General features: G+C 52.8%; 2 protein-coding genes across 14 annotated transcripts in view; both read right to left on the reverse strand.

Annotated features, from left to right (window-relative positions):
* Positions 1-2210: 2210 nt before the first annotated feature.
* RPS17 (ribosomal protein S17) lies at positions 2211-4914 on the reverse strand. 2 transcript variants are annotated; one of them, XM_026510539.4, is made up of 5 exons: positions 4811-4909; positions 4397-4548; positions 4103-4208; positions 3534-3599; positions 2211-2336 (listed from the first exon to the last, which is right to left on the reverse strand). In XM_026510539.4, the coding sequence occupies exons 1-5, from the start codon at positions 4811-4813 to the stop codon at positions 2256-2258; spliced, it is 408 nt and encodes a 135-aa protein (XP_026366324.1). In that variant the 5' UTR covers positions 4814-4909; the 3' UTR covers positions 2211-2255. The 2 variants fall into 2 exon arrangements, with proteins under 2 accessions (XP_026366324.1, XP_057159844.1); XM_057303861.1 differs by having other exon boundaries at positions 2211-3599; positions 4811-4914.
* A 1751-nt stretch (positions 4915-6665) lies between these two features.
* The window catches only part of CPEB1 (cytoplasmic polyadenylation element binding protein 1), a 96521-nt gene continuing 81537 nt past the window's right edge, over positions 6666-21649 (reverse strand). For 7 of the 12 annotated variants that reach the window (XM_044388434.3, XM_044388431.3, XM_044388430.3 and 4 more), the window contains 9 exons: positions 19816-20042; positions 17818-18070; positions 15869-15982; positions 15469-15573; positions 14441-14577; positions 11420-11618; positions 10109-10203; positions 9491-9571; positions 6666-8121 (listed from right to left, as the gene is read on the reverse strand). In XM_044388434.3, coding sequence (XP_044244369.1) covers positions 8011-8121; positions 9491-9571; positions 10109-10203; positions 11420-11618; positions 14441-14577; positions 15469-15573; positions 15869-15982; positions 17818-18070; positions 19816-20042 — 1322 coding nt within the window. In that variant the 3' untranslated portion in view covers positions 6666-8010. The remainder of the gene's footprint in view (positions 8122-9490; positions 9572-10108; positions 10204-11419; positions 11619-14440; positions 14578-15468; positions 15574-15868; positions 15983-17817; positions 18071-19815; positions 20043-21649) is intronic. The other 5 variants (XM_044388432.3, XM_044388433.3, XM_057303728.1 and 2 more) reach the window with 1 other exon arrangement.

Genomic DNA, 21649 nt, shown 5'->3' on the forward strand with positions numbered 1-21649 from the left:
CCTGTGACTTCTCCTTTGTACTGATAATGACAAGTTCTCAGTTACCTCACTGAGTTTAAGAAAACAAGCCTTAAGTTGTGTTCATTTGATACCTATCTGCAGGAGAGTCATTTCCCTTTTTCGTGCATGCTGTAAATTACCCTCTAATACCCAAGGACGACGTAGAGAAATAAGGAAAAAATTACCTCCAAAGGCTTCTGGAGCACCGTCCAATCGTGAAGGAGCAGAGCCTGCCTGACACGCGAGGCGGAAGGCTGTCCAGCGTGTTTATGCCGACAGCACCGTCGGACCCCAGCCCTGAGGAGACCCGCAGCCAGCCTGGCTCCCGCCGCCCGAGGAGCGCGCGGGTTACACCTGCGTCGGCCCCGCCCTCCTGCGAAAGCGCCAATCCCAGCCCCCGGGGGCGGGGCCCGGCCACCTGCTCCCCACACGTGCCGCACGGAGTTGGGAGAAGCACCTTCCTCCTCCACAGAGGAGGGTACTGAGGCCTAGCAAGCTTCTCGGCGGCGCTGCGGAGCCTCAAGCAGCTTCTGCGAGCCGCCCCGCTCCCCTGTGAGCCCCGAGCGGAGTTACCTAGACTGGCCCCAGGCCTGGGGATGCAGGGACACCGCCTCCCAATGGGGGAGCGCGGCAAGCGTCACAGCGAGCTGCCCGGCTACTGGCTACACGTGTTACCCTTTCCTTGACGACCTCTCCCCCCGCCCCCGCCCCGGGGAGATCCCAACCCTCTCCTGGCCGCTGACCAAAACCAAGGCGCGAGGGGCGGCTCCAGGCTCGGTCGTGTTCAGAAGGCAAGAGTGGCTGAGAACGTCCGACCCCACACCAAAGGATGGAAACAAAAGTTTGCTGTTTAGTAAATGAGACAGAGCTTCTCCGTGGAGTTAAAATACTGATCTCCTCACAAGTTTACAATTACTAAGTGATAAAACTCACAATGGAGAGACTTGACAGGTGCGCCTTAACGTAAACATCACAAATGCGACCAGCTGATGCCCCAAGGACAGTGTCACTTCTGCGGTCTTCACTAAATCTGAGGAAACATGAAACCACCCAACTGCAAGGACATTCTACAACGTCAGACAATCCTTTTCAAAACTGACATGAAAAGACATGGAAAGGAGGCTGGAAGGACATGAGCACACGTGCACCGGACCCTGGACCAGGGGAAAGAACGGACTCTAAAACCTATTAGTGGGAAATGGGCAAAAATTGACTATGGTTTTATCAACGTTAAGTTTCCTGATTTTGAACATTGTACTGTGGTTTTGTACAAGAATTTCCTTGTTCCTAGGAAACAGACACTGAAATATTTGGGGCAAAAGGGCATGCCTCTAACTTATCTCAATAGACCAGAAATTCATATGCATACGGGCACGTGCACGCGCGCACACAGACACACACTCGAGTATAAAGCGACTAGGGCAAAATTAACAATTGGTAGATCTGAGTATTTGAAGTTTCTTGCATTTGCAACCTTCTCTGAAATGCTTTTCTATCAACATTGTTACGTATTTTTACATTGTTTGCTCTATCTATCTGCCTCACAGCAGCAGACCGGCAAGGCTTCTACCACCTCCTTGCAGAGATCTCAACACCCACGCTTGCCCAGCTCCGCCGGGGACAGAAAAGCAAACCTGTGGACCACCAACTTAGCAACAGCTCCGTCTTCTCATTACTCAAGAGCAGGCACCAGCCCTGCCCTCTCTCTGACCCACAGCCTCAGCAGACAAGCTCAGAGCCATGTATCCAGGATCCAGCCAGCAAGCATCCCAGTTGCATCGACCCTCCTCACCTCCACTCAAACTTGCATCTCCTGTGTTCCAGGTACCGGGCAGACACCACCCATCCTATCTCCCACCCACAAAGCCCAACGCTCAAACAGGTGAGGAGTGTTAGTTACCCTTTCAAGACAGGCTCATTAGCCCAGATTGTATGTAACTGGGAAAGGCTGAGGATCAAACACCCAGGCATGCGGGGCGAGGAGGAAAGCATCTCCCAACTTCCACCTGAAGCCAAGGTGAGAGCTCAGTGCCTGCCAGGATGAGGCAGGGTGGCTCAGCTCTCCAACACACCCACCGTCTGTATGGGCACTGCCAAGAGGCCACTTACAATTGCTCACACTGCAGAGCGCTCCTCAGGATCTCTCCCTTGAGAAAGAACTCCTGCCCTTAGCACTACTGGCACCCAACCCACACAGGACACAGGCAAGGTTGTTGTCCAAGGTTTATTGAAGATATTACAGCACAGCAGAAAGATTAAACGGCTCCACGCGGTGTTTTGAAATTCATCCCAACTGTAGGCTGAGTGACCTGCAGGTTGGACAGACTGCCGAAGTCCTAGAAAAACAACAAAATAGGTTCAGTTCAGGAGCTCTGTGATGAAAGTCCCAGGAGCACTGGCAGGCCATGCCTGTCAGCCTCCCCTGGCTTGGGCTCCGGTTGGTGGGACCCTGCAGAAACCCAACAGGGGCCTTCTCCCTGCCCCAGAGCATTAACTCACAAGGGAGCCTACCTGCGATCTGAAGGCACATGCACCCCAACACTCAGGGTGTTGTCCTGCACACTGCAGGATTTGTAGCGGCATCCCTGGCCTCTATCCACTAATGTCTGCTAGTATTCCCCAGCTCTGACAACCTAACGTGTCCAGACAGTACCAAATGCCCTGAAGGTCAAATCTTTTCCTTTGAGAATCACTGCTCTAGGCCACATACAGTGCCATTTCCTTTCCAGGGCCTGACACTTAATGTCCCTCTCATTTTATTCTCAAAAACCAATTTTATATTTGAAACTACAAAGTCGCATTCGGGACAGAGGTTATTTCTGGAGAAAATGATCCACGGCAGACTTCAGCTATACTGGTCATGTTTTTCTGAAACTGCCTGGTGGGTACACTGAAGTTCATTACCTTCCTGAATCAAATATTTCATGATCATAAAGAAGAAAAAACGAAGTTGCTTCAGGTCACTGCGTACTGGGCTCTGAAGCCATGCTGCCTTCACCAAACTATGCACAACTACGGAGAGAAGCCACATGAAGACAGCTCAACGATCTGGTGAGTACGGGGAAGGAGAGCACAGTTCTTCAGAGTGGTCAGCATACAGACGCACACGCAGTGAAGTCCCCGAGGGAAGGCACAAAGAATGAAATGAAAAGACAACCAGAGCTGGAACCAGGGAGGCAAATGTGAGCAGCAGCCACAGAGGCAGGCAGGACACACGAACAGGAGAGGAGGGAGGACGGGTGTCCTGAAAGTCCTGGGGGAATGGCCACTGGCTCTAGGAACTCCTCCTGTGGAGGGCCATCTCCACCTTGAATAACAGGGTAACCCCATTTTGGAGGCAGCCTGTCCAATGGTAGCAGTGTAGACAGAACTCCCAACCCTGCCACCCACTAATCTTCAAGTTACCATTTCCTCAGGTAGTAAAGGTAGGTAACAGGATGGGCCTCTTGGGACATGGCGAGGACAGAGGAAAAGCTACGGATGGTCCTCGGCCAGGGATAAAGTCCTCCTTTAGTTAGTCGGCCAACACTTACCAAGAGTTTCAACATTTCCTTAGTGTCAGGATCTACTTCAATGATTTCCTGATCCAGGGCTGAGACCTAGAAGGAACAGGGCAGGCCCCCAAACAATCAGTGGGTCATCATCTCTCACTCTCCCCACCGTTTCTCCAGGATTCTTCAACGAGGGGGGGGGGTAGGGGCCGGCACCCTCCAAGGTGAGCAGTCTGCTTAAGGATTCCAGGTCCCAGGGATCCGCTTTTCTGCTTCTACCTTTGTAATTCCCTCGCTAACATCCAACCGGTTTGCAGAAAACCTCCGGAGGAGGCAACAGCTCAGGAATGAGATGCTAAGGCAAACCATGAAACGCACAGCATCAAGGGCTCTGCTGGGAAGAAGCCGGAGGGCCTAAAGGGCCCCAGCACGGAAGAACAGGGCTACCACACCGGCACATGACTTTGGGCACCTACAGCTGGCCGGGGGCGGGGGGAGAGGTCTATGGATAAGAGACCCCTTGCTCAGACTCGCCGGAGGACCCCTCTGCAGGTTCTCAGCAACCTGCCCCACCTCTGAGGATGAGCCGGAGGCAGACCCCGCAAGTTTACCTCGGGCACGTAATTATCCCTCCTTTCTCGCTCCTCCTCCTGCAGCTTGATGGAGATGCCCCTGACGGGGCCCCTCTGAATCCGCTTCATCAGGTGTGTGACATAGCTGCGAAGGGACACATGCCCAGCAGCACCGTGAGGCCGCCGACGCCGCAGCGACGAGGGCCGGGGCCCCGCCCGCGCCTTCAGACCCGCCAGCTCGAATCCTCACGACCGCCCGGGGCCCCGCCCCGGACGACCACCCCGCAGCGAAGCCCGCCCGCGCCCCGCCCGCGCTCCTCGCCGCCAGCTCACCCTGCGATCTTGTTGCGGAGCTTCTTGCTGGGGATGATGGCGATCTCCTCGCACACGCGCTTGTTGGTGTGGAAGTCGTTGCCCAAGCGCGTGTAGTACTTCTCAATGATGACCCGGGCCGCCTTCTTCACGGTTTTGGTGCGGACGCGGCCCTGCGAGTGGGAGAACACAGCGTCACCCGCGAGCCAGGGCAGCCCTCCGACGGCAGCGGGGTTCGCGGGCTGCGGCAGAGCCCGGGACGGGAGAAGGGCCGGCCGGGCACCGCCGGAGCGCGCGGCTCAGCGCGGAGGCCAGCGGCCCGCGGAGGCTGGGGCCTGGCGGGGCCCCGCGCCCTTCCTCGAGGGCTGGGGGCCGCGGAAAGCAGCGGATGGAGGACGATTGTAGGGAGCCGGGGCCTCGGGCCAAGATACCTACCATGTTGGCGGGTATAGTAAAAGAGGAAACAGGAAGCACAAGCGAGGCCTATAAAGCGCCGGCCAGAAAGGCGCTTCCGGCTAACCCGGGACTCGCAGAGTCGACTCGGATGCTCCACAGCGACCCCCGGCGCGGCGGGGCGGAAATGCAGGCGGCCCGCGGCCATCTGGTGGGCGGGGCGAATGTCTGGCCCGCCCCCTACCCCCCGTGGGCGCGGCTCCCGCTTCCGCTCCAGCTCCCCGCCCCTCCTACGGTTCTGTTCGCCCGCTTCTTCTGCTCCTTGGTTCTGAGATAGGATCGTTTGCTGTGCCCTAGACAGAGGGCGTGCATGTCTTCTGCACGTGCCCACGAGACGGGGGGAGGCTTTAGCATCCTTGGGACGGCATTCGGGAGCGTGGAAAGGTAAGGAGGTAGGGATGGCGCCCCGCCCAGGACCCTCAGCCTCAGGGACTTGCCTTTTCTAGCCTGGGGGAGAGGCGTGCCACGGGGAGAGTCTTGCCACTGGGAGAGGCTTGCCACTGGGAGAGGCTTATCCCGTTTTTTCTAAGTCTTTGGTCAAGCGTCACCTTATCAGAGGGGCTTTCCCCCTTTATCCTTTTGTAGCATCACCGTCCTTTTTAAGCTGCTTGTCATGGTGACTTGTCTTAGTTTCCTCAGCTAAGGGTGAGCTCCACGACAGTAAGGGTCGTTTTGCTTCCCTAGTCCCCAGTGCCCCCCACAAAGCAAGCCCTCAAACGTGGAAGCAGAGGGCCCAGTTCGCCTGCAGCGCTCCCAACCAGACGCACCTCCTCCAACCAGCACGGTTTGCTGCCGACCCGTCCCCAAGCCTGCCCCCTCCCTCCAGCTCTGCTCCCCCCAACGCTGCTGAAGCAAGTCCCAGGCCCCCACCTGACTTCAGGAAAGGCTGGGCTGGCCAGGTTGCAGGAGTTAAGGGGCACCGGGCTGGGCCTCATCCCTCAACTCCCTTCCGGTCACCTTGGCCAGTGCCCGCGGACTTTGGACTGACTGGGAATGGAAGGCCGGAGGACAGGAAGCTCTCTCCCTGAAAGTGGCAGCTGCACAAGACGGGGATGGAGGGGAGAGATGCCTCTTCGGGAAAAGGAGAAAAAGCGGAGACCAAAAGGGCGGTCAGGCTCCTCTGAAGAAGTTGCAGGAGCTTACTTTACCAGCAAACGTCCTGTGAAGCAGCTGCCAGCCGGGCCTCCAAAGACGAGGCCGCTCCTTCTCGCTGAAGGACTCCCCACCCCCTCGGACCGCGAGTTCTTGCCCCTCTCAGCAGACGGATGCTTGGCTGTGCCAGGTTCCCTCTACCTCAGCCTACAGCGGAATCCAAAGATCAGTCCAGGCGCTGGGCCCAGACACAACCTACCTGGAAAACTCATCCGCGGACCCTCTCACAAATCCCGGAGCCTGGGACAGAGTCCGAATTAACAGGGCTCTCAACAACAGCAGGAGGGAAAGTTCTCCGTCTCGGAAAGGACTGGGCGAGCACCGGTCAGTCCAAGGCGATGGAAAGCCTTCCCGGAAGGCCTGGGAGAGCTTGAGAACACGTGGCCAGAGCAGCCGTGCCTCCGGTTTCTCCAGGCTGGGTCTGGGGCTTTGAGAAGTGTACGCGCGAGGGCTTTTTATGCTTGGACTAAAGCTACCCACCCGCCAGAGAGGCGTCTCCGAGGTGCATTTGACCGCGGAAGTGACCAAGAAGTACTTGCAGGGGCAGGTCTCCCCGTGACCCCACTGCCAACCTGGGCTGGAACCCCATCACAGAAAATCCAAGGAAACACGAAGTTTTACTCTCAAGCCTTATTACCCTATTGCCCCTCGGCTCCCACACCTCAGACACAGAGACAACGAGAACTCTGCTGCAACGTGTTTATTATGTGCCAAAAAAACTACACCACAGCTTACTCCACACATCCGTAGGAGAGTGCAGTCTTGCCTGCATATACTACAATGAGGTAGAGACTTCACACACAGCTTCACAAAACCCACAGAGTAGCTGGGATATGCAACAACGCAACGTCAGCTCAGCAGGAGGGAGGGGTTATGACACTGGTTCTTTGGCACACAGCTTCCCAAAGAGGGGCAAGTAGGTTTTTTGTTTTGTTTTTTTTTTTAAAAAAAAAGAAGAAAGAAAAAGTCAAGTTTTCAAATTCCAGTAGCATTTCCGTGACTGCAACTGTTGCTTCATACACTTCTCAAATAAAAGAAATAAGGGAAGGGTACTTGTCCCCTCTGAGAGAAAGGGCTCCTGTGAGCCTTCATCTGCCCCCACCAAAAAGCAGCCCTTTTTTAGCTCAGTTACAAAAGAAAAAAGTCCTGTGACTTTGTGATTAAAAACTTCTATCAACCCTCCCCCCACATAAGTGCAACTTAGGAAGGTGCAATAAACCATTTAAAACTATATACAGCAGCCGCTCAAATACCGTTTATCCGGTCCAGTTTCAAATCCAAAAAAAATTTTTTTATTCTTGGTTGCAAATGCCTTGATTTGCAACTGTGAGAAACAGTGACCAGCAGTCCCCCAGACACAAATTTGCTATAATGTTAAAAGCTGCCAGGAAAGAAAAAAAATCTCTTGTTCCAAACGACTTAAAAACTGTTTTAAGGAGTGTAAAAAGGAACCGGTAAAAACCCTCGAGCGTAAAATATGAAATATGATTTTGGTTTAAATGAAGAGCAAAGTCTCCTTGTTGTTTACAGTAAAAAACACCAGCTGAACACTCAGTTTATGCCGTTCAGGTGGGGGTTAAATAAATGGAAAGGCACTGTATGGCAACTGCGAGAATGAAACCAACGAGACCTGCGCATCACCACCATCAGTATTGCAAGGAATGTAAAAAAGCGCTTTTAATAAATAAACCTAGATGTAGGCATCGTGTCAATACCTTCCGGACACGTAGTTCTTTTTTGCTTTTCATCGGCAAAATGAGGAACTAAAATCTGGGAAAACTACAGAGTCGCTTGGAGGGTGAGCCAGAAGGTCCTTGCCCCGGCGCACCCCCTGAAAACAAAACCCGACAGAACTCATTGTGCATTAATTAGTGCAGAAACAAAGACAGATTCAGCAAGTGCAAAGGTGACTACGATTTTCCCTTGTCCTTGGGAAGCCAGCTCCCTGGTCGCCAGGGGCAGGACGGTGCAGGCAGCTGCCTGACCTGCCAGCCTTGGGCGCCACAGGCCACCGGGCACGGCCAGCCCCTCTAGCTGGCATCTCGGTTCTTCTGGTTCCGCATCAGGGGGCTGTGGTGGCGCAGGCCCTCCATGCTGTGCCGCCAGTGCCAGCAGCTCCGGCAGAAGTATTTGAAGCACACCTGGTGGGGGAGAAGGAGGAGAGACGCCGTGCCCGCGTCAGCACCAGTGAGGGGCTGCTGCGGGAGCTGCCTGCCTGCCCTGCTGGAGAGGGAGCAGGGATTCCTGGTGGCCTCTGTGCGGTTAGAAGACATGGTCTTGGGGAACATTTTCACCCCTAACAGAGGCCTGACCAACTGCGGTAAACCCACTAAGTGCCCAACTCAAGCAAACGTGCTGTGCTCCTACTGTGTGCGGAGAGGGCGCCAGCTCCCCGCAGTCCCTCCCACCCCCGGGGCTGCTCTTCAGGTCCCCTGCCCTTCCCACCTCCTACAGAGCAGCTGCATCATATGGCTGATAATTTGGGAGAACACTCAAAGACAGCGGCTCCATGTCCTAATGCTAGGCAACAGGCCTTCCTCTTCACACTAAGTGGAGAGGCGATGGGGTATGCACCACAGGCCTGGTCCTAGCTCTGGCCAGCCGTGCAACCTCAGCCAACCCACCAACCTCTGAACAGTGACCTGAAGATGGGGGTCAGCTGTGAATGATAGGGACACACAGAAGTCTGCTAGAGGAGGCTCCTCAGAGAGATACATGTTCTGACCCTTACTCAATAACCCAAATTTACTCACACCCTCCCTCTGGAGCCTCCGGGTTAACTTTGACCTACCTGGAACCTCTGACCTGAGCAATAAGCACCATGCAAAAACCCAAGCAGGGCTGCCTGCTTGTGTGTGAACAAGCCCCAAACCTCCCCTAACTCCTGTCCAAGTGTGGTACCAGGCCAGCCACACTGACACCACCTGGAAACTTGTCAGAAATAAAGAATCTCACATTCCACTCCAAACCCAAGTCGGAATCTGCATTTAAACAAGATCCTCAAATGTGTGCTCATTAACATAAGAGAAACACTGCCCTAACGCACCCAGAGCCCTGCTCCTGCCACCCAGGAGCATTCAACAGAAAGCTGCCCACTCTGACAACTGTGGATAGAAACCAGGTACAAATATCAAGAGTCCAGAGGCTCACAAGTGAAGAAGGGGTCCTTGAGCAGGGGAAGATCAATGGAGAAAGGCCTGAGTTAGAACTATTGTACTCGGCTTACAGGTGCTACTGACCATACCCACTCAGGTTCCTTTCATGCACAAAGATGTCCTGTTGGTGGTCGTGCCACAGGCAAGGGGAGGGCCAAGGTGTTAAGACTCAACTCAACAAGCTTTCCCAAGGGCTTGTTTCCCTGGTCTGACCATCAGAGAACATGACCGCTGCCTCCTTTGTGTGTTCTTAGACAACTACAAGAGCACCAACTTTCTAGGGACAAATGTGGCATGACAATTTTTAATTGAGGGCAGGGACTTCCTAGACATCTCAAGTGCCCTGGGGACTCACCTGATCTCGACAGAAGAAGGGACCAGGCTGAGAACTGCAGATATGACACAGAGAATCTTCTAGGTAGGGGTCAATCTGAACCTGCACAAAGCAAGAATGGGAGAGTGAGTGGCTCTTCTCTCCAGGAGGCCAAAGGGGCCAGAAAAGAAGGGGCATTACTGAGCTATACACAGGAGTACAGGAGGTCTCGTTTTAAAGGAGAGGATTACGGGCAGAGTAAGAGCCCCTAGAGGACAGATCCACACAGCACAGAAGGCCAGGCCGGCAGGCTCCAACACACACCACTGCATCTGCATGGGTTTCTTAGCAAATCTGACGCCACCATTCGATCACCCAGAAAAAGTAAGTGTTCAGAGGACTCAGGTCAGGTTGGAGAATAGGAAGCCAGGCTGCCCAAGCAACGTTGGTCAAACACCCAGTGAGCGGAGACACCTCACATGTTGAAGAGACTCCACGGTCCCAGCTCCCCTCCCTCCGGAGCCTGCCATGGCCAGGCCACGCCCAACCCAAACCTCACTTGGCCCACTCCCTGGGCACCCCAGCACACAAACGGCTCCAGGCTCAGGCCTGCCGTGGGTAGTGAAGACCCAGACTAAAGGTACAGACCAGCACACTCACCTTCTTGGTGAACTTGGTGGTTTTGATTTCCACGAAAGCAGCGCTGACCGCTTTCAGGTAACTACGTTGGTTATTGAAAGTCACACGACCAGACCCTAGGAACAAGAGAACAAACTTACCTTCTAACCAAATTCTCCCAAATGCTACTTGTCAACACTCAGGAAACCCTGTTTCTAGACCAGGGGTGTCAGACAGAAATATAATGTGAGATACTTATGTAATTTTAAGTCTTCAAGTAGCCACGTTTAAGTGAAAAAAAAGTGGTGGAATTAATTTTTATAATATAATTTATTTAACCCAATTTATCCCAGATACTATCATTTGAACACATGACACTGGCCGTATTTTAAGCATTCAGCAACCCCATTTATTGAACAGTGTAGTCATGCAGACTGCTAGCACAGGGGAAGGACGTGCTGCCTGAGACGGGGGCCGGCAGAGACGCCTCTGGTCCTGGCAGAAGCACAGGCAGGGGTAGGAGTGGGAACCAAGATGCAGAGAGAACACATCTCTGAAGGGAGGGCGGCCCGCAAACCCCTCCTGGCCTGGAGGCACTCCGGAGATGGGAGCAGGGAAGCCACAAGACGACCCATCCTGCCAAATATTGCCACGGCCCCACAGCCTCTCTGGTCCCCGTGCCCCGTGTGCGGTGCGGCAGGGATCAGCAGGCGGTGCTCCCTCCCCGCCAGACTCAGTGTGGGTGGGCAGAGTAAGCATTCGGGGAGGTGGCTTAGCCATGTCTTGATCACAAAGTCCAGGCTCTGCTCCACCTCCAAACCCCACCACCAAGATTACTCTGCTATGGTTGAGAAATGAACCTCCTTTCTCAGGGGGGCTGATAAAAAACTCCCCTCAGCGAGGACAGCACAGGCCATGACTACACTCTGCTGCCTGAGTCACCTGGTATCGTCCTTCATTGGTCTCTGCCCCTGGAGACAAGGCCACTTTTCAAGAACTCTTAAAAAAACAGGCAAGTTCAGGGAGGTCCTGCTTTTTAATGACATATACCTGTTCTTGTCGCAGACTGGTTTGGCTATGAGCTCTGAGCTTCCAACCAAAGTTCTGGTCCCACTTTCACCTCCTATGATCTCCTACCACTCTCCCCCCGTTCGTGGGAGGTGGAGGGAGAGGGGTGGGTGCAAGAGGCAGGACTGATGGCTTCTCTAGAGAACGACGCTATGCTGCTGGTAGGAACTCATCTGCAGACCTGGGTCAGGCCTCCCTCTCCACTCCCGTGGGAAGTATCACAATCTCGGTCTAGCAAGGTCCCAGGGGCCACCAAGCTTTCCCACACAGAAGTGGGACACTTACCAATGGGATACTTGTGCTTATCTGTGTCAATCCCAGCGTACACCACTCCACCAAATAGGTCGTTCAAGATGGCTGCCAGGGCCTCGGCGTTGAGCATCCCGTGCAGAGCACCAACAAACACTGTCCTGCTGGGGTCGAGTCTCTGAGAGGGGCTCCGGACAAAGTTGCTGTCAGCCAAGACCCAGGGGATCACCTGCACCTGGAAACCACCCGAAGATGTGTGAGCCCTGGCAGGGAGCCAGAGACACGGGCCCTCGTGCCGCGAGGCACATGCTCGGGAGGCACTCCAGCTGGGGTTCCGAGGCCCATCCAGTGGGGGCGCAGAGTACCGCCCAGTCCCGGGCACACAGGCACTCAGCAGCCACCTCACCCCCACTAGAGCTGGGTTTCGCTGAGTCTGTGTGTCCAAAATGGGGGAAACCAGTGGAACAGCAACCAGTCATCCTGGAGAGCAAGCGAAACAGTCCCAGCTGTCACACCCAGCAACCTAGCCCTCTGTCACTACCGTCAACTGTATGGTTCCAGCAGAGGACCGCAGAGCCACAGAGAGCACGACGTCCCTGGGGCAGAAGGGACTCACACTGAAGGGTAAGACCTGGAAGGACAGAGGGTGGGGATGCTCGCGGTCCCACTATGAGACGGCTGCTGGACCAATGTGTGCAGGATCGGGCGTGTGCCAGGGACAGGGAGTAACTGGAGAGAGGCAGGGTGGATGGCTTACAGGGCAGGAGGTGACCATGTCCTTTGCCCCTGAGTTCCCTGACCCTAGAACAAAATCTGGCATAGCAGGCAGAAGACTCCACGAGGAAGTGAGCTGACAGATGACTGGTGTTTTTGGAAAGTTAATCTGTGACGATCCAACAACAACAACAGCAAAAAGTCTCGAAGCAGGAAGAGATCTGAGGTGGAAACCACAGCTGAAAGGATGGGTGATGAGGACCTGGAGGTCCTGGTGGCGCTGGGCACAGAACAGGCCAAGGCCAAGAAGATTCTTCCACAGAGGAGGCTGTACAAGTGAGACCGCCTGGGCCTGGTGGGAGAATGAGGAGTCGGGGCTGAAGGGGTCCAGGCCTAGAAGACCGTGAGATGAGCGCCTGATGGCAGGTACCGGGACAATCTCATTTCATGGGAAGATGAAAAAGTCCGTGTTGCTTTTTCCACCCCCGTGGAGAAGTATCACCATCTTGGTCTATATCCCAGGGGCCAGCAAGCTTTCCAAGCTTTTTCTTACACTAAGCGCAAGAATCTAGATTACAGGACATCCTCAAGAAAGGCCCCACAGGAAGGCAGGGCTCAAGGAGGATGTGAGGCTGGAGAGGGGAGTGTGGGTCTGAAAGCGAGAGCAGAGCCACAGGAGCGACTGAAGTGACGGGGAGAGAAGAGAGTCCAATTCTGAGTGCACTGGTGGCAGAGAAGAGCCTGAGAGGAAGGAGAACCAGGACAGCCGAGAGTCAGTGCGTCAAAGGCGGGGAATCACTGCAAGGTGACGAGGCGGGGACAGGAGATGGGGAGGTGCCAGCAGGGGCACTGAGGAGGGCCGGGGGTCTGTGGTGTGGCCGTGGCAGCCTCTCGCTGTGAAAGCAGGGAACAGGGACGACGGAGCAGGTTAACCAAGTCCTAGAGTGTAAGGAGGTGGGAGAGCTGTGTGAGCCCCACGCAGCGGGAAAGGGCAGCCGCGAGACCAACTTACCCTGCCACTAAGACAGAATGTGAATTAGCACCAGGAAACATCTATAAAATAAAGAGCCAGCTTTGTTACTTGGATTATTTTATTTTAAACCCAATGTGACCATCTCGGTTTTTTCCCCCTTTACCCTACAGATTTTAACTGACTTGACTTCCTAGAGCAGTTTTAAGTTCACAGAGAAGCTGAGCTAAGAGCAGAGTTCCCATGTTCTCCGTGATCTGAGGCATGTGCCCCCCCAACACACGGTGCCTGCGCTACGATCGGGGGACCTGCACCAATACCTCGTCACCCCCCAAAGTGGTGGTTTCCCCATGGTTCAGGCTCGGTGTCTGTGTACATTCTGTGAGTCTAGACAAATGTGTAAGGACATGATCCCACCACTGCAGTATCACACCGAGTAGTCTCCCCGCCCTAAACCCCCCGTGCTCCAGCTATGCGTCCCTCCCTCCTCCATAACCCCTGGCAACTGCTGATCTTCCTACCACAATAGGCATTTCAAGTCCCCATTTTATAGATGAGGAAATGAAGGTTCAGATATATTAAGTAGCTAGTCCAGTATCACAGTGTTCTCTGGAACCAGGTTTTTAAAAAAAACAACACTGATTCCTGAGCGCAGAACTTCCTTTGACAAGCGGTTCTCGAACATCACCCACTAGAACCATTCGTGGAGCTTGGTCCAAAGTGGAGATTCTTACACTCCTCCCAAACTGACTCAGTAAGTCTGAGACGGGACCCAGGAAGGGCCCTGGCAGCCCCAGCAGTGAGGGTCGCAGGTGCAGTAACACTGCTAGAGACCCATGATGCTAAGGGCACAGGCACACGAGGCCGTGAGCAGAGAAGGCGTCAAGACAGAGAAGCATATGGAGGAACGCACATAGTGAGCAAGCCCTGAATGGGAGCCAAGAGGTGCTCCACGGATGGTGTGGGCTAAGGAGGAACTGACCCGCCACAGACTGGGAGGTCGGAGGCACAGCCTGAGGGCAGGACTAGCAAGACACAGCTGCAGATTATCAGTTAATTCCAAGTAGAGAAAGCTGCTGTTTTCAATTTCATTTCTAAGACCAGACGTTTGGGGCAGAGGTGTTGGCTAGAATAAGGGCCGGGACACAGTCTAACCTCTACAGGCAGGAGCACACAGACACGAGGAAGGCCCAGAGGTTTTTTGTTTTTCTACTGTAAGGGAGTATTTTGCTGTCCTTCCCGTAACACAGGAGGAGCAGCCTTCTTGTCTCAGTAGGAACGCTCGCCCGCCGCCCGCGTACTCACCCACCCCAGGAAATCCATGCCTCACACGCGAAGCACCCTGACCCAGAGAGGACGTCGTGCTAACTCACCTCCTTGCAGCGCATCCTCCGGCTGGACATCTTGAAATAATATTCACTCAGACCATCTGGGCTCAGTGGATCATGAGAGCAAGCCTGAAGCAAGGCCCGGACAGACTTCTCTAGTTCAAAGACCAGATACACATACCCTATTTCCGATAAAGGGAGAAACAGCATTAACATCCCTGGGGTGGTTACTCCTCAGGCTTGGTTTTGCAGTAGGGGGTTTCTTCCAAGAGAAATGGCTTCATGTGTAAGATACATGTTTGTCCTACTCCTGGAATGTCTTTCTGAATGGAAGCACTTGCCGGGTCAGATGGCTGGACCAAGTGAGGGAGAAGCACACCATCTCCCACCCGAGGGAGGGAAAGGACAAGGTGGGACACAGGATCCCATCATAACCACACAGCTCTTCATCCCAGAACACAGCATGTTCCGGTCAGCAGAGCCAGGCTGTCCTGGGGCAGGGAGGATGGGAGGTCTGTGGCCCGTCTGCTGGGGCACGGAGGTATTGCTTTAAAAGCCTAGTTAGACCACTGGTTCAGTTCATCGGAACATTTTCAGTGAAGATGGGGCAGAGTGAAAATAGCACCTGCTCCTTTCTACAGGGAAGGGATCTCATTTCAGACCAGTGAGGAATCAGATGCTTGGTCCTCATTCCTGCCAACTCCAAAGGGATCTCAGAATTAGGTCAGGCAACAATGTAACTGGGCAAGAAAGGCAGGCAAAGGAAAGCTTTTTGAACGCCTCATTTTGAGAGGAAAGTAGCTGCCAGGGTTCAGGTTTGGAGGGAAGTGCACAAGGAACTGCACACAGCAAGATTCACAGGCACCTCCAACCGCAGTGTAGGCGTGGACAGAGAACATTAGCTCAAGGAAGCCGAGGGACGTGCTGGGCTGGAGGGAGTGCCGACAGCGGAAAGTTCTGTGCTCTCGAGTGCCCAAACCAAGTTACCGGCATGCAGCTGGGACAGCCCAGCACCCTCAGTGCAATTACGTAGTAGGGAGGGGAAAAAAAAGCTCCTACCATGTCTGTATTACCTTTAGGCATATTACCTTTGGGAGGACACCGGGGGTGCTTGCCATCCTTACCAGGCCACTCCACACTCAGAGAGCCAAAAACACGGAAGGTGTTAACCAATCCAGCTGCAGGGAGATGGAAAAGAATGGCAGAAACTGACGGGTCCCCCTCCCCAGGAAGGCGTAAGCACAGGACCCCAGTGCTCCTCTCCCAGACTTCTCTCCCTTGACAAACAACTCAGAATTGACCTTGGGTCTCTGGTAATAGACACAGAAACAATACGGGTGTCTAAAACTGCACCCCCGCCCTCACTCACTCCTGTACTACCCTGTGCTTGGGCCCAGGTTCAGCCCTGGCCTCGAGTCCAGGTTCAGTGCTCTTGAGAGAGACGCCCCACCTTCAGTGCTCGAAGCAGCTCACCTTCCGTAATATCCCAAGGAACACCTCCTAGGAACACCTTACAAGAGTAGATGGGGTTCTTGTAGTTCCGGGGAGGAAGCTGGCCACTCCAGGTACAGGTGGCTTCATTCACAGCTTTGGTAGACGACAAAGAGAGAAATGGGTCAGAGGATCAACAAAGTCACTGCTCTTTTTTGGGATGAACTTATCCAGAAAGAACCAGACAGGCCATGGTCCCAGCCTGGCTGCCTGGGAGGACATCCATGAGGATTCTGAAAGGCAAGAAACCTTACACCTCATCAAACCAGTCAGCCCAGTGTGACGAATCCCTAATTCTGTCTCCACTAGAACAGACGGGAAGAGCAAGCAGTTATGCGGGTAAAAGTGATCCCAACCCAAGCTATTTTCAAACATGTGACTGAGAAGCCAACCACAAAGTCGTTTAATCTAGTCATGGCTTACAGTACTAATTAAATTTCTAATTACTTTAAAACCAACAAAGCAATTTTGTATACAATGTCCTACAGGCTAACTGGCCCAAATTGGCCTTCTCCCCAGATGTTCAAACAAGGAACATTCTACTGTTCCCTGGTCTTCACTCTGAACTCAGTCACAGAAGTCAGGACAGTGCCAGTAAAAACCACCAGTAGCAACCCAACAAGACAAGAATGTCCCCACCACTCCCCTACGCAGAACCATGTCCCCTCACTGCCAGAGCTGCCTTCACAGCACCTGCACAGACACGGGCCTTCCTTGATGCCAATACTGTAAGATAAAGGATTTTCCCCCAACCACCCCGCTTTCTATTTATACCAAATGCAAGTTTGTCTAAACCCATTGAAGTTTCTCTGACTCAAACACCTCGTTAAGAAACCCTTCTTGCTGTACAGAGGAGAAACCATCTTGTTTGGCCTGTTCTGAAAAGTTCTAGAGGCCTCTCTGTTCTCGGTGACCACTTTGGCCTTCAACCCGTCTCAGTCTGTGCCTTTCCAGATCAGTGGGGACTGGCTAGTCCTTGCCCGTTTTAGTCCTTCAGCACTGGGGCAGAGAGCCAATGAAACCAACCATCACGTCCGCCCAGGACAATGACATGGAAGCTCATTCCTTAAAAGGCACAGGCCCAATGTGTTGCTACACCAAGAACTTGGGTACTATCAGCAATATTTTGCAAACAAAAACATAAATCAATACAATGGCCTCATCCAAAAGCAAGGTAATGTCATTTCATAGGCAAACAATGGCACTAGTACAAACACGGGTTGCCAAAACCATTAAGTGAACAGGGCAGCAGAAACACCAGGGGAGAATGAGATCAGGTCCAGCTCTGTGGTGGGAAAGATAGACATACTGAAGCCTACAGAAGCAAATGGATGGAGAACTGAACATTCACTTAGTCTCAACTCCAGAACCTTAGAAGAGCGGTCAGTGAGCATCTACCTCCCTGAAGCTTTGGTGAGCAACTTACTGAGACTCCTCTACTTCCAAGTACCGGTGTAAGAGGAGGGACAGATTCAATACGTGTTTGAACTCAGATGACAGAGCCTAAGGGTTCCTGGGAGACGAGGCTGACACATGGACCACCTACCCACAGTGCATCCCTGAGCATACCCATCAGAAAGCCTTGGGAAGAAAGCTCCAGCATGGGCTATGTCTGACAGGGCTCGGAATTAGAAAGGGGAGAGGTAGACGAAATCCTGGGCATCACTTCCAGGGTTTCTCCTGAACACACCCACCCCTGAAGAGCACGACGGAGAGGTGGGTCCAACCCCACAGGGGCGCAGCCTCCTTCCTCTCTGCTCAGCCTCAGAGAAGTCCCTGAGTTTGTCCCATTCGCACTTACGCCACAAAACACACCAGAGACTTCACCACACAACCAGGGCCCCTTCTGAACAGTTCACCAGTCTGTGAACTAAGGCCACTTACTCCCTGTGCCCAGAACAGGCTCCAGGCCTGGCCACGGCCACACTCACCTGCAGCTTGCCGGTGCAGCCTGGCCTCTCTCTCGATGCTGAAGGGGTCTTTGGGGGCTTCGAGGAGGTCCCAGGACGGCCACACAGAAGCTCCTGGCCATCTCTTGGATGCACTGGTTGGGGAGGGGCTGACCGCAGCGAGAGCAGCTTGCTCTTGGTCCATCCGGGACCCAACCCCCATCTTTAAAGGGTCTCTGGGACCACCCCCCGTCAGAGACAGGAAGGGCAGGGGAGGGGAAATGCGAAGGCTTGACTAGGGGAGGAAAAAGGAAGACACGGGTTTTTAAAGGACAGTTTTGTTATAAAAGTAGTAATCATACTCTATATAGAAATTATACCATTTAGCTCTGATATTTTCTTTTAGACTTTCTTCCTATGCATTTTTTTATTAGTTGTCCTTACACTAAAATTTAAATAAATCCTGTTCTCCCCAACTCAACATTTTTTTCATATCCCCAGGCAAGTCTTCATAGTCATTTTTAATTAATTTATGATAATCTATTTAGGGAAAAAGCTAAATTTCACTAACCTATTCCCCTGTTAAATATTTAGACACATTCCAAGTTTTCAGGATTATGAACACAAACTTTAAGGTATAGCTTCTTCTTGCTTTGTGTGGTTTTTTTTGGGTCCAATTCCTAGATGTAAAATCCCAAAATGCTTTCTAGGAGGGTTCTGCTTTCTATCAAAAACGTATGAGAGTGTGGGTTTCACTCTAAGCTTGTGTCAAGGCTCTAAATTTTACTAACTTAAGTGGGTAAAAATGATACCACATTATCAAAAAAACACAAACTAATTACTCAGAATATTTCCTATAAGTATGAATACTGCCTCTATTTCCTCCTTCTGTGGGCTGTCTACCCACAACTCTTCATCAATTAACCCTTGGGATTGGGTATCTGAGAAAGTTCTTTCAACAAAATCCCAAAATATCAAAGCTAGTTATGAGGTAAATTCCCAAGACTGAGCACCATCTGAATTAACATAAGCAGAACCAGAAGCATCTAACCCTATTTTGTAGGGGAGTAAACTACAGCCCAGAGAAATCAAAGGGACCTGCTGTGGTTACCCTTCTGGAAACATGGACTAAACAGAGAAAACCAACAAGCAGGGGGAACACCAATGCCAGCTTTCGTATTCTAGGGCAGGCCAACAGGAGACCAGGTGGGTCTTAAAAGGTCAGGCAATGGATGGGAAACTAACCACATCCAGCGCTACCAGAGCTGGATGGAGAAGAGGGCGGGGAAAGAAGCCTTCGTAGTCACTGAACAGTCAGCTGAGGGGATCTGGCAGTAGAGAAAGTCAGGCTCAGAAAGCACCTGAAATTGTATTTTATCTAAGGATGATTCCTCACTGCCATTCCCATGTATTTACCTCTCACGTCCCCTGTCCCTCATCTACTCTAATCCACCCGCCAATTCTACTTAGCTCAGGTGCCACCCCTGTCACGCACCGCTGTGGAGAAGGGGCGTGTGGTACACAGATTAACTCTGAGGCCACAGTTCATAGGTTCATCATGGCCTCACACGGAGGTGGCATGGGTCAGTAACGAGAACAGAGGAGCTACAGTCAGCCTGATCTGGATTAAAATCCTCGCTCTGATAATTACTAACGTGTGACTTTTAAAATCTTCACCTAGAAATTCTGAGATAACATACGTAAAGGTATGTAAACGGTTCTGTTTCAAGGCTCAAGAAAACAACCGAGCAGGTCAAGAAAGAGAACAATGCAGGACCTCTCATATTAACTTTCGAAATTAACTATTTCTCAGAGCCCTTGAAGTAACTTGTAAGAGGAGAGTCCGCTGCTTGGGTCCTGAAATGTGCTGCTCAATGAGTGTACAAGGCATTGTCTCCTCTGTGGAGGATGAAGGTTCTCTACACGTCCACAGTGGCCTCCCCGATTCCGTCATTCCCCCTCCCGCCTGCATGCTGGTGGACACGCTTCCACGGCACGCTCGCTCGCCCTGCCCACCCCACTCCCCGACAAGTGACATACGATCAAGTCTGAGAGATGATCTGATCCCGAACTGAAGCCACTCGTGTCTGAGTCAGAGGGGCTGCTAGAACGGGAGTCCAAGATGGGCCGGGTGTCCAGGCGGGATCCTCTAACTGACGGTGCTGGAAACTTGTCCACCAAGTCAGATCCAAGCGGGTCCAGAGGCAGGAAGCTCAAGGGGGGTTTCCCCAGGACGTTGCCCAGTGGGTTGTGGAGCATGCTCAGTACTAGGAAGAGAACAGAATAAAGAAGTCTTAGGACCTCTTTGTTTCCTTCCTGAACAACAGTCCTTCCCTTTTCTCCCACAGCCGCTGGAGAAGATGCACGAAGGCACAACCACCGAAGCACGGCAGAGCCACGGTGAGCTCAACGAGCAGACAGACATCCAGCACCGACAATGGGCAACAAGGGCCCGTCAGAGGCAGTTCCAGAAGCACGTCAGGACCACGGTGAGAGCAACGAGCAGACAGATGTCCAACACCGACAATGGCCAACAAGGGCCCGTCAGAGGCAGTTCCAGGACGGCTTTCTGAAGACCAGAGTTCTTGCTGCAACAGCGGAAGAACTGCTCTCCGCCGCCCAGACTCAAGGGTCAGTGCCAGTATTTGGGACACTGTGCCAGGAGGAACCCTGGTCACAGCTGCTAGTAATGTCTGGATACACACGTCATGCTGCTGTAGACGACACCTTTGGCACAATTAGGAAGCCCAAACCACACTCCTTCCTTACTGCCTGCCAACATATTTATTCAAAGAATTCCCACTTTTCTAACACTATATAGCTACATTACTGAATTTTATGCCATGCCCCACAAGTCTGGTTCAACATGAGCACACCATCTCCTCTGCAAAGCCCCCTCATGCAAAGTTCTTGCATGAACAGACTCTGTCCTATTCACCCCTGAACCTCAGACCCTGAGGACGGAAGCAGAAGGACAGTGTGGTTAAGCCCACTCTGGCTTAGGATAAACCTAGGCTAGAACCCTAGGTCCGACACCCCTCCCCGTAGCTGTGTGCTTTGCGAAGCCTGTGGAGTCCCCATGTTCTCATGACATCTTGAGCGGAATATCAACGGTTTCATAGATTTGTTGGGAGGGTTCGATAATTAAGACAGCAGATGGAAAGTGCTCAACGGAGCAGTGCCCAGCACACAATATTTAAATACCAAGCATCAAAAAAGAGCGAAGCAAAGGCCAGAAGAGGTAAAGTGGACAGAAGGGACATCTTTCCACCCTTAGCCTTGAAGACATAAGGAATCCAAAGGAAAACACGCCTTTTACCCATGAGGATGAGGAATAGAAGGGCTTTGCCACGGAGCACGGTGGCATGAATGCCAGGGACGAAATGTTCATCTGAGAATGCTCTCATCTGAAGACAGGGGAAGTGTCCACCTCAAAATGGCGGGGTTAAACCAAAGTAACGTGTGCGTGTGTCTGTGTGCATGCAGGTGTGCAGGTGTCCAGTAAGTGGTGGCCGTGCCTGGGACCCTCCCCTGGTCACTGGGTGACACACAGGTTGCTAGAGCTGGTCTCCTCTCAGGTTCCACGTCTGTCTGAACGCCGGCTGGGGGCTGTGCTGGGTCCCAAGAAGCAGGAATGAACCTCTCCAGACACACAGTGGCAGTGAAAGCATGTTCTCAGGGCAGCACGCACACAGACCGTTCACGGCAGCACGCGTGAGCCATGGGAGACCAGCCCACTCTCCTGTGGCCCAGAGATGAAGATAAGGTGGGTGTATCTTTAACTTTTTACATGCAGGGGATACTGTGGATGTGTATGTTTATTTTATTCTGGTAAATAGATCCTGAATTCTTAAAGAAACGGTCACACCAGTTT

Source organism: Ursus arctos, unplaced genomic scaffold (assembly GCF_023065955.2).
Source record: "Ursus arctos isolate Adak ecotype North America unplaced genomic scaffold, UrsArc2.0 scaffold_28, whole genome shotgun sequence".
NCBI classification, from domain to species: Eukaryota; Metazoa; Chordata; class Mammalia; order Carnivora; family Ursidae; genus Ursus; species Ursus arctos.

Bases quoted from the DNA above. Each gene is read 5' to 3' on its own strand.
- RPS17 (XM_057303861.1), bottom strand. The intron at 4,209-4,396 runs GTGAGCTGGCGG...GTCCCTTCGCAG, and splicing joins CTCCGCAACAAGATCGCAGG to CTATGTCACACACCTGATGA. The intron at 3,600-4,102 runs GTAAACTTGCGG...TGTTCCTTCTAG, and splicing joins GGGATAATTACGTGCCCGAG to GTCTCAGCCCTGGATCAGGA.